This window comes from Cupressus sempervirens, chromosome 2 (assembly GCF_028749045.1).
Source record: "Cupressus sempervirens isolate cs-2001-9-10 chromosome 2, ASM2874904v1, whole genome shotgun sequence".
Classification (NCBI taxonomy): domain Eukaryota; kingdom Viridiplantae; phylum Streptophyta; class Pinopsida; order Cupressales; family Cupressaceae; genus Cupressus; species Cupressus sempervirens.
The window spans coordinates 684,916,556-684,929,191 of NC_143119.1; the positions used below are offsets into that span (position 1 = coordinate 684,916,556).

The 12,636-nt window shown below is 34.6% G+C and overlaps 1 protein-coding gene across 1 annotated transcript in view; it reads left to right on the forward strand.

The window, feature by feature from the left end:
• The window catches only part of IAR1 (ZIP metal ion transporter family), a 117,660-nt gene extending 106,155 nt beyond the window's left edge, over positions 1–11,505 (forward strand). The window contains exons 9-11 of the mRNA XM_089815045.1: positions 10,161–10,262; positions 10,395–10,439; positions 10,859–11,505. Coding sequence (XP_089671171.1) covers positions 10,161–10,262; positions 10,395–10,439; positions 10,859–11,011 — 300 coding nt within the window. The 3' untranslated portion in view covers positions 11,012–11,505. The remainder of the gene's footprint in view (positions 1–10,160; positions 10,263–10,394; positions 10,440–10,858) is intronic.
• Positions 11,506–12,636: the final 1,131 nt, after the last annotated feature.

The following is a 12,636-nucleotide window of genomic DNA, read 5'->3' on the forward strand; positions in this document are numbered from 1 at the left end:
AGAGGTATGTCGGACTGATATTCAAGTGTAATATCATACATTAGTTCCAAAAAGGGAGATAGTGCTGAAAAGAATACATTAGCATGAATAAAGATGCAAGATGTTCTAAATTCAAGTTAAATCTTTAAAGTTTTCATGTTGTTGTCGAGCATGAAATGTTTTCTATCTATGCCGAGTGGAATGGTAGTTGATGCCGAATTGCCAGACTAGCTAGTTGATGCCGAGATTGTAGTAGCTACGAAGTGTTGGTAATATCAATGGATGCCGAATGATTCTGAAATCTAGTTGATGCCGAGTTTATAGTTGTACAAGCACTAAGCATTAAATGCAAGAGTTTTGAAGGGTATATGATCGTTTTTCACTCATTATTCATCATTTTGAATTCAAGCAAGAATGAGTAGAGCGAAAGGTGATTCAAAAACTTGTTTACGGCATCTGCAGAGAATTTGACAGCGATCTCACACTAGTTCTCTGGATTTCACAAGGTATTTATCACAAGTCGAGCTACGCAGTTTTACTTTGCATAAACCCTAGTTTGACAAATGGCATCTTATTCGAAGAATGTAGAAGGGAAAGAGGTTTTAAATGTTCAGCTTGTCAGAAATGAAGTCAAACAACCTATATTTAAGGCCATCCATGACATAGCCTACAAACAAGATCCTTCTGGCGCTTTATCCATGATCCCGCCGAATGTCATAATGGTCCAAGATGTAAGGAGATGTTATAATTGCAAAATTGGTAGCATTGGGGATTTAGAAATTAGAGAAGCATATGATAGGTTATGTGAAAATGGTGTTCTGAAAGAAAAATATAAAATAGTTGTGAAGAAGGGTTTGACGCGTGCCCTAGATTTTCCTAGTGTATTTAAAACTGAATGGATTAGAATTGTTTTGAGTTGAATACATGATGGATCTTTATGGCTTGAGGGTGGACCAATTAAGATAACCAAGAGGATAATTCGTAGGGTTATTGGCTACCCAACCCTAGATCGGCCCAAGACTTTGAAGAGTGATTACAAGGAAGTGATAGAGAAAATCACAGGAGCAAAATGGAATAAAAGAGGCATGACAATAGATACTGTTATTGATCCATTGTTGAACTTTGTTGTTAGGGTAATCTCTCACAAATTCTATCAATCTACCAGATTGAATAGTGTACCCTGTATTGCAGTGGATGTTGGCTACAAGATTGTGAAGAAAGATCATACTTATGATCTAGCTGAGCTTCAATTACAACAATTGATGGAAAATCTTGGAGCAATCAAAAAGACCAAGAGTGCTCAATGTAAACTTGGTTCGATACTTGTTTGTATATTCTGTTGTGTAGAATACATTTCCTTCCTTTGGTACTATAAGTTGGAAAACAGATAGGTCAATAGCAGTGTGGATTAATGAATTCATTGAACAGATGGGAGAAAACTTTGAGACATTGATGACTAGTTATTTTGAAGATTTCAAGAAATCAATGAAGGAAAGAATGAGGATACCTGTTTCATTGGTTGATCAAACATTACAATGATATATGCTTTCTAGTTGATGTTGATTACACCTTTATACAGGCTGCCACACCAAGGGTCAGATGGTTAAGGCCACTTGGGTATGAAATTAATGTTGATGAAGCTTCAGCAACCATCACTACACTCCTAGCAGAGGAAATTGACAAGATTGCTAAAATCTTTGGGAATTATGATGTGATGAAATCAAAGATTGAAATGGAATTGAAAACTACCTCTACACTTAAAAAGAAAGAAGAGCTAGTAAAGAAGTTAAAGGCTAAATTTGGTGAAGGTGCAGATGAGGAAGAAGAGGAAGGAGGTGAAGAGGATGAAGAGGAAGAACAAGAACAAACTCAAGAACCTCTTGCATTAACTCAAGGCATGGGAGAGGACAAGGAAGAGGAAGAAATAGAAGGTGTCGAGGGAGAAGCTGAGGAAGCACCCACACATGCTGAGCCAAAGAAGAGAAAGGTTAAGACACAGCCAGCGGCTAAGGCAAAGAAACGATTAAACCAAGGCCAGCCAAGCCAACAACACCTACCACTAGAGCAAACACAAGAGCCACAACACAGAAGGCTAAGGAGAAATCCAAGCAAACAAAGCAAGGTGGCCAAGTGCAAAAGAAACTGAGAAGAAAATATGTTGCATAGCCTGATTCAGATGAAAAAAGAATTGAATCAGATGATATGAGCCAATTCAAAGTGGTAAGTCACAAACCACTCTCTGATATTCAAAACCTATTTGAAAATGTCAAGAATAATGCAGATCTATCTAGTTTTAAACATGTAAATTTTGATGATTTGGGTAAAGAAGAGAAGAAGCTAGTGGAAGAAGCCCTATATGCAATGATGTCTAAATTTAAGACTACGCCATTAGAATTTGCCAACTCAGTACCCAAGAAACTATATGACTTAGTTGAACAAAAATGACATTATTGTTTAAATTTGGAAAAACAAATAAGGGAAACCACTTTGGCCCAAGTAATACCAGAACTGACAAAAAGGTAGATTGCCAAGGCTACTAAGAAATATGGAGTTAGGTTTACACCTAAATATAGAGCCTTCAACATACTTCAAAACAATATTGAAGATGTGGTCAAGAAATCTACCCAAATATGGAAACTTATCTATGGGTTGACCACTGTAAAACAAGGAGAAGTTGACCCTTTTGAGGGTAAAGATGATGATAAAGCTGAAGATGACAAAGAAAAGGATGATAAGAAAGATGATATAGTGGGGAAGGAAACTGAAGACAAGGTGACATTTGAACACCGACAAGATAATCAGAGTGTGCAAGACACACAAGTGCCGAGTGTCAGTCCCCCACATGACAGAGTCAAGTCTACTGAACCATTATTGTAAAGGATGTCTCTAATCTTTCAACTTAGAACATCAATCCTTTGATTGCAGAAGACTTGAAGAAGATACTGGACCAATCTACACTGCAAGCCAAGCTATGTGAAAATCCAATTTTGGTCAATATAGGTGAGCTCCAAAAGGCAATAACTGATGTCACAAGGGACAAGGTGAATCCACAAGAACCACCTTCTGTCATCCCTTTAGTTACTCAAGTACAACCTTTAACCCAAATAACAGTAGATACATCTACTAAGGTTGATACATTTGTTAAAGTTGACACAGTTGAGCAGAGGAAGACTATAGGAAAAGAAAAAGATATTACTACTGAACAACAGGAAGCGAGACAGATAGATTCTTTTGTACCTAAAGCATAAGGACCAAGTGCTAGTCAAGTCATCGTAATAGACAAGAGCAAATCTGAAGAAAATGAACAAACACCTAAGGTAAAGGAGCAAGAAGCCATCCAGGCATTGCTAACTCTACCAACATCTGACACTTCTCCTACAAAAGTTCTTCAGAAGCCGAGCACAAAAGCTATACCATTGCAAATCTCAGTGCCAGGCTCTAGCTCTTCAAAAGTTGAAAAGGTAACTCATTGTGGAGCTATCACTCTTGATGAGGAGATTGTTATATCAAAGTTTGATTATAATACAATGACATTAGATCAAATAGGCATTTTGCAACAAGCCTTAGAGAAGAAAAAGCATCAAGAAATTCTTAGGAGAGAACATAGGTAGAAGCAAGCACTTCAAGACATTAAGGACATCTTTCTGGATGCATCTAGTCTGCCAAGTCCTGAAGAAACCAAGCCACTACTAGAACCACTGTCAGATATAGTGGAAAAGGTCAATAATGAAGACATTGATACTAATGCTAAACTCTTAGAATGGTTTGAAAAGAAATTCCAAAGCAAGGCAACTGAAAAGATATTTGGTGATATAGCACTCACACAAGTTGCATTGGCAACAAAGGTTGAGGATGTGAAGAAGGTACTTGAGAATATATTCTCATTGTACACCAAATTGTGTGACCCTACACTCTTCACCCAAGAAACCAGACATCATATTCTGAGCTTGGAGAGAAATCTTCACATATGAGGTACAAGGTTACCTCAAAACCCTGCTCAGAGTGAGAAACATTTTTATACATTGCTTCAATCACAAAGTCAATTAGCTGTGTTAACAGTAGAAGAGGCTAGTATAAGAGCCAAATTGACATGTATACAAGCGTCCCTCACCCCACACATGGAAATACTACACAAGGAACTAGGTTATGCAGAAACTCTACTGAAGAAAGACCCCAATCTTTCTACCTTAGATGGCCTAGTACACCTTGTTGCCGAGCTTGCTATCCAAATCAAGTCATTGGATGTTGCATGTGACAACTGGGATGTAGCTTTGAAAATCATAATGGAGGTCCATAAATCATTTTTGGACACACACTATACGTGTATAGCCCATTTGACATAAGTGTTAAAAAAGGGGAGATAAACAAAGAGTATTGGGAGAGATAAACCATGGGGGAGAGATAAAGCAACAAGAAGAGAAGAAAGAAAGGGGGAGCCAAAAGCAGAGAAATCTAGAAAGGGAGTATGAACAAAGGAGGAGCAGCGAATAAAAGAAAGGACAATAAAATAAAGTTATATTATTGAGATGATATACATATACATTTTTGGAGACACATTTTTGAGGAAAATAGTAAACAGATACAGATATCAACTATGACAGAGTATTAAATCAGATGAAAGAGTATCGAATACAACGCATTGAAGTAAGAGAGAAGCACAGATTTTGGATACAAAACAGATACATTAACTCAGGGGGAGTTATCAATTTTGAGGTATATAGATTATTGCAAAATTTTGAAAATTTTGAAGTTTTGTATATAAGCCGAGTCATGGATATGTTATGCTTGAGAAGCTAAAGTAGAATATTGTATTTAAGTGTTTTTGACATTCATGTCAAAGGGGGAGATTGTTGATCTCAGATTGGTTTTAACAATTTAGTGTCAACACACTTAAGCCATTTACTTAGTTCATACTAAACTAGTAATACATGCCAAGCGCAACATATAAATGTTAGACCATGCCGAGTTGCAATGAGTGTCGAGCAGATAGACCATGCCGAGTGATTCAAGTGCCCAGTAAACACTGGATGCCAAGCAGTTCATGTGCCGAGTCAGAAGCAGAAATACAATGTATGCCAAGCATCAGAGACTTCATATGCTGAGTGACATAGTTTGGACATATTTGTTTGTAATGGCACAAACAACTATGTAAACCGTTTTCAAGCCGACTTAAGGATAGATCTTGATCTTTTAAAGATAAGAACAAATCTATATGCGGATTCCCTATGCAATTACATGCAACCAATTAGAAAATGGGAAGGTTTAAGTGGCAAAATAGATGAATCTCAGCCGTAGATTCATACTTAACCCTAAACTACTAGAGTCTTCTGAAGGAGGACAAAGCCCTAAATTCTTAATGATGATGAGAACAATGTACAAGGGGTGAATGATCAAATATAGTTTGCAGAGCATTCAAGGTGACTTAGTAGTAAGAGTGAATTGCAGAATCAGTTAGTGAAGAACAGAGGATAGAGAAGGATACAACATTGATACATCAGATCGTGAAGGATCAATCAGAGATTGTGCAAAGGTGATCTGTTATCAGGCAACAAGTGCCAACCGCAGGATCTATGCTAAGGCATTTTAATAGGTGATTTCAATTAAATCTCTTAACAAAGTAGTCCTAACAGGCTGTATGAAATCCTTTAATAGGGTGCTTACTTAATTATAAGTTGAAGTCCTCTAACTAGGCACACTTCTAACAAAGTGTTGAAATCCTTTAACAAGGTGGGACTAAACAGCTTTTGTAAGCCTTTAACAGGGCAGGCCTTTCATAGGGAAGATCATGATTCATGGTCAAACCATTGTAACCTTAATTGGATACACTTTATTGCTGCAGTAGTGAAGATTTGTGGGTGTCACCCCTACCCCAGTTTTACCTTCTCACTTGGAGGGTTTCTGGGTAATCATATCTGGTGTTATGTTTGTTTGATTACATGTTTACATGATTGATGCATATGCTTTATATGTTATTTCAGTATATTAATGCATGTGATGCATGAATGGTGAAAGTTTTATGGGTTCAAGTTTAAACTCCTGATTCACTCCCCCCCCCCCCCCAAAACCCCGCCTCTCAGAAGTTTACTCTCTTCCCACTTGTAATTCCAACAAAGATTCCTACCCATTCAAAAAGAATAGCAAGGAGAACATAGATGGAAATATGATCGCAATATTAAAGTGCCGAATAATGAAGCCGAACATAGTAGAGATTGGTGACTATTGGGAATTTCACACAACTAAGCTAGTAGTTATGAATAAATGAAAATAACTCTACCTTCAACCAAGATAGTTTACTCATCAAATCGTGAGTAAGACAAATTGTTGCAATCATCTTGGAACTTTTACCAAAGAATCAAAATACTAGATAAAAGAAGTAACTGTTGGTGGAAATATGAAGAATTTTGTCTAAGACTATGACCTTTGAAAGTGTCAAGATACTAGACGATCAAAATTTAGTATTACTTGATATCGTGGTACATATATTGGTCAAATCATCTCAACCATTCATATTAATAATAGACCATTCTTTGACAAATTGAATAATAGTTTAAAATAAATGAAGCATTGGTAAGACAAGGGAAGTTTAATTAAATATATTCACGAGGACACTTTGCACTCTTTAGAAATGGGAAAGAGATTACATGCAAGTTCCAGAATTTGAGGTAACTAAAGTACGCATGGCATAGGGTGGGTCACATGGGAAGGACCCTATCAAGCTCACAGAAAACACTGGGTTGAATTTTTCAATAGGAAGTAATGCCATCTATGTGCCATTGAACACATTTAGAACTTTTAAATTAATTGATGTCAAAACTGCAATCTCGGTTAGCATGCAAAATTGACGGAAAGCCGATTTGACTGTACAAATAGGGTAATGATGTGAATGGGAAGAACCAAGAGAAGATAGATGGATGCTTGCACATGTGGCTATGGGAGAAATCCCATAGTTTGGCCCAAGCATTGAAAAGAATGACAAATTAAGCATGAGAAAAGAGAAATGGTAGTGGCCAATAAGGAGCATTGAACAAAGACTACTTACATACGAAAATATAAAATAGACAATATAATATATACACTTCCGAACAACTTTCTTGAAACATCATTGACTAATTAGTAGTGATCACCAAATGGAGAGAGGGACCAGTGACCGAGATTAATTCATAAATTTGTCATAACTAAAGCAATGGGCAATAAAGGATGTGGCTATTCTCCCATGAAAATGTACAGTTGACCAATTTTCAAAAGATTGAAAACGTCATGGGTTTTTTTTGAAAATTTCAGCATTTGATCTTCATGATCTGCATAGTTTGTAGTTGAAAACAACAAAAAATTTGGAAAAAAAATCACCAAAAAAAAGTTTGACTTTGTTTTGTCTTTGGTATTTTTTTTGTGGGAGATTAGCTTGTACCGGAATAAATATTGATGGAGGCCTATTTACTAGTGAGTGTGATTCATCATGATCATGTACATGAGTCTACCATGTACAGTATGACTATTGTATCAATGGTGATAAATATTGCAAAAAAGAGTCATTTCATACTCCAAGCATAGAAGGTGGCTTGACCCCTAAATCAAGGTAAGTAACTTATTCTTCTCTGTGTATATATATATATATATAGAATTTGATATTATGAATTTAAAATATATGTGATGATAATTTATATAACTTTATACATTAGATATATATATATATATATATATATATATATATATATATATATATATATATATATATATATATATATATATATATATATATATATATATATATATTTTTTTTTTCAAAATATAATTATTTGAATGATACTATGATTTATGAAGACTAATATGGTCACTCAAGAGTGAAATAACTAATCTCAAATATTGTAATAATTTATAATATTGTTACAAAATATAATGAGAATATAATTGAGTCTAAACATATATTGATAATACGATTATCTTCTATTCTTTCGCAAGGAGTTTAATATAATAACAAATGCTATTAGTGAACAATGGATAAGTCTATACGAACCATTATATCAGTTATGTAGTGGATAGAGAGTGTGCATAGGGGGAAGAGTAAATTGGTCGTGTTGGGGCAAAAGATTCTTAATATGGATAAAGATCTAGTGGAGCTCCAAGCTGAGCATGTCCAAACTCAAGAAGTAGTAAATCTACCATCCACATCAAAATTAAACATGTTTCTAGTGTGTAGGGAGTGTGCACAGGGGGAGAAGTAAATCGGTTGTGTTGGGGCAAGAGAATCCCAATATGGATAAAATATGAGGGAGTCTCAAGCTGAGCGTGTCCAAACTCGAGAAGTAGTAAATCTACCATCCACATCAAAATTAAACATGTTCCTAGTGGGTAGGGAGTGTGCATAGGGGGAAGGAGTAAATCGATTGCATTGCTCCCAAGCTGAGTGTGTCCAAACTTGAGAAGTAGTAAATCTACCATCCACATCAAAATTAAACATGTTCTTAGTGGGTAGGGAGTGTGCATAGGGGGAAGGAGTAAATCGATCGCATTGGGGCAAGAGAATCCCAATATGGATAAAATTTGAGGGAGCCCCAAGCTGAGTGTGTCCAAACTCGAGCAACACTAAATCTACCATCCACTATGGAATTATACACCCCATTATATTACTAGCTATAGAAAATTTGTTTAAAATATGCATCTTCAAGAACTTTTGATCTCTTGACAGAGAAAGGAGCACAACATTCTCAATCAAAGTGGTAAAACATTTCCTTACCTTTTCTTATTTCAAATTGTAAGAAGGATTCTAATGATTTTTTAAACATGTCTACTATGTGTCTACATTGTGTCTTAATGCATTAATATGTTTGTTTTGTGTCTTCTTTGTGTCTTCTTTCATTCGTGTGTCTACCTCGTGTTTGCATTGTGTCTTCATGCATTAATGCGTCCACTTTGTGTCTTCATTCATATGTTCTTTCATTGGTTACTAACATGTCAACTTTACAAGTGTTTAATACATATTCAGGGAAAATAATGACTCTAAGCTATGAACCACATTAGTTGCTTGAGGACAAGCAAATTTGAGAGGAGTGGACTTGTCATGAGCCCTAATTGGCGCAAACAATACGAATATATATTTAAATAAATAATACATTTTATTTAAATACCTTATTATTATTATTATTGATAAGTATGATACTAAACATTAAATAATAATCAATATAATATTATAATAGTGCATGATATATTAATATGAGAATTAAATGTTATATTAGGCAATAAAATATAAAATTTAGATTAATAATACATAAAGTAAATATATTATGCATTATATGTAATGGTATCAATATAATATAAGAAATATAATTGATATATTATCAATACAATATATTTTATAATCTAATCATTAATGTAATTATAATATCAATATAATATAATTATATAATAAATGAATGACACTGACTCTTAGAATAAAAAACTATATATATAGAATTCTAACATTGAGAGATATGGTCATGGAAAAAAAAAAATGGAGAAATATAAAGGATAATGAAAGGGATCAATGGGCAAACAAACATTGTAGAGAAGTGCAGAAGGAAAAAATGAGATATTTGATCTGTGAAGGGAAATTGCATTAAAAATTTAACGTCCCAGTTGGGAGACATTTCGTTAAATGTCTAATGTAATATCAAATCTGTAGATAACTAAAGTAGATGATGTTTTTGTCCCATTATAACTACTATAATGCTACATAGGATGCTAATTAGGTACCTAGCCTTATTCATACTAGCACCCTCCCTTTGTTTATTATAGGAAGATGGAATTATTATTCTAATGATGCAAGGTGCAAAGATGAGTCCCAACTAATAGGCCAAATAGGTACCCATGTACAAGTTTTATCCTCTCCATCTTTAAAACAGTTACTACTCAGTATTTCATGAATAACTTAGATCTGATATTAAACACGAGACATACTACTGCACAAGTTCGATCAATTCTAACTTTAAAATAAGCACCGCCAGATGAATTTTCGTAGAAGTAATTTACCAGCTCAAGTTGGCTTCCCTGTGAGAAGATTCTATGCACATGCATGTGTTGAAAATGAATTTTAGTTTTAAAGATATTTTGGTTCCCACTTTATTTTGTTTTATCACTATCTTCTGTTCATAAAAATATCTATTCCGTCAGATCAGACTAATCTTGTAGAACGTGCCTTTGGACAGATTGGAGACTTTGGGATATTGGTGAACTCAGGCTTCAGTGTTTTCAAGGCACTCTTTTTCAATTTCTTATCAGCACTGGTTGCATTAGCTGGAACTGCTTTGGTTGGTACAAGAACCTGAAAAATTATACTATTGTCAAGCATTAATTCAGCCTTTTCAAGGTGCTTTTTGTTCAGAATATCAGTTACGAAAATACAATTAATGTTATGCCTGACACAACTTTTTTCTGAGTAGGCACTATTAATCGGAAAAGATCCAGGGTATTCTACATGGATAGAGGTGAACGAATTTTGTTCTATCTTAACTTAATCATTCATGCAAGTTCAATTTATCATTTTTCTAGCATTCACTTTTCAATTACAAAATAATGTCAATAGTTTCTCTCATGATTTTTTAACAGACATATTACTATTTATAAATGGTTTTTAGAGTACGTATATCATTATTTGTAGCCCACTGTTAATATCTATGGCATTTTTTCTTTACGATTCTGACAAACTAGGGAATCATTAGTCTTATCTGTGTTTTAAGTGATTTGTAATTCTAGATATATGCACAAATGAAAGAACTTACAAAGTTCAGATTAAGTGGTGTTTTGACAAAATAAAATCTGCACATCGATTAGACCTGTTAAGCTTCTATTCGTATTCTATGTTGAATCTAAGTTCAAATAAATTGTTCTTTTGATCAACACACAGGGATTCACAGCTGGTGGTTTTATCTACATCGCAATGGTTGGGGTGCTTCCTGAAATGCACCAGAAAGGAATTTCAGTAAAGAGCACATTGCTTCAGTTGATATCTTTGATGTCAGGAATGGGTGTGGCTCTGTGTATATCACTTTTTGAGTGATGGTTGAATCAGGTTGTCTCATGAAGACAAATGCAAGCTAAAGCTTTTCTGCGAGCAATGTGACTTAAATCCCTCCGCCTCTATTTTCTGAAGCTTCAATGCCTTGAAGTTCAGTTCTGCAATGCCAACAAGTAACACACCTTCACGGTGAGTTTCAACGAGTACATGTATTCAGATCGATCACACCTTTCACAGTAAGGTTGAAACAGCAAGATAATTATTTTTATTGCATCAAGATCTGTACCTTGGGACTTCTATTTACATCAAATCTAGGATGGCTAATTTATCATCATTTCCCGTATTATTTTACACTTATATAAGTTCCAGGTATTTAGGGCTGTCAAGCGATGAATGAAATATCTTAAATATTTGTATCCAATGACAACGGAATAAATTAGAAAAATGTATCAATGATCTTTCCATGTTGTGGAGCAGTCGTTAGTTTGTGAGAACTATTATTGATATAAAAATAAATAAAACTAGTTTGGAGATGACATAGGCGTTATGATGAAAGTTGGAAGAAATATTTTTGTGAGTTGAATTAATCACTGCGACGGTTTTCTGAATTAAATGCGAAGTGTGTCTAAGCTGTTTAATAATACTTTTTTTTTTTTTGTCTCTATCACACAATCTGTTTGGATCCGGTAAATAAAGGAAGGTCAAATTTGCACCTAGAACTTTTCCTATGTACAAATTCCACTAGAATTCATTGCCCTGTGAATAAATTCAATTATATTTGCAGTCAATGAAAAAACCTAAGAACCGTAATAAGAAATGGTCACATCTCGATTCATGTAATGGTAGTTATAATTTTGTAAATGAGATGAATAAACCGAGAGAACCTTCAGTTTTGTTTTGTCTTTTAATTGTTGTATTCGATTTTATATCAAATAGGAGTATTAAGAATACCACTTATTATAGGTGATTCCATGCTTCAAAAACTGAATTTTCTATATTGAATTAGTAAACAAACAGAAAACGATAGAATGCCGAAAATTAAATCACTTAACCGCTAAATTTTACATAAACAAATGTGGAGAATATCCATCATCTCTCTATATTACAAGCTGCATAAGATACAACAGGCACATCACTAAAGTTTTTGAGAATTATTCTAGCATGAAGAAGAAATTAACTAGTAATTGTGGCCGAGAAAATTATGGAACGATATAGAGATAATTCGGATATTACGTTGAGAAAGCAGATTGTCGAGTACGTGCGAGGAACCAATGGATTTGGGTTAGAACACATTACATTGTATGTAGAGGATTACAAAATGGAATTATTGTAAACAGAGGATGCAAATATAATGCGACGCAGATACATATCTAATACGTGCAAGGGTACAAGAGTGCAACCATCCTCTGCATGATTTTACCTGTAGAGTACTTGAAATTTGCAAGATGAAGTCAGTGTGAGCGTGTGCATGTATGGGATTTACAAGAAGCCAGGAATCCTACTAAATTACATTTTAAAGATAAAAGATGCTTTGGACAAGATGTCATATCTCAAGGAGATGACATTGGTTCAATTAGAGATCTACTTAATCAACTGATAAGTGGGAGATATTTTTTCATGAGTCAAATTGTGATATTTGTTCTTAGGATTCAACTATGTAGTTTTTT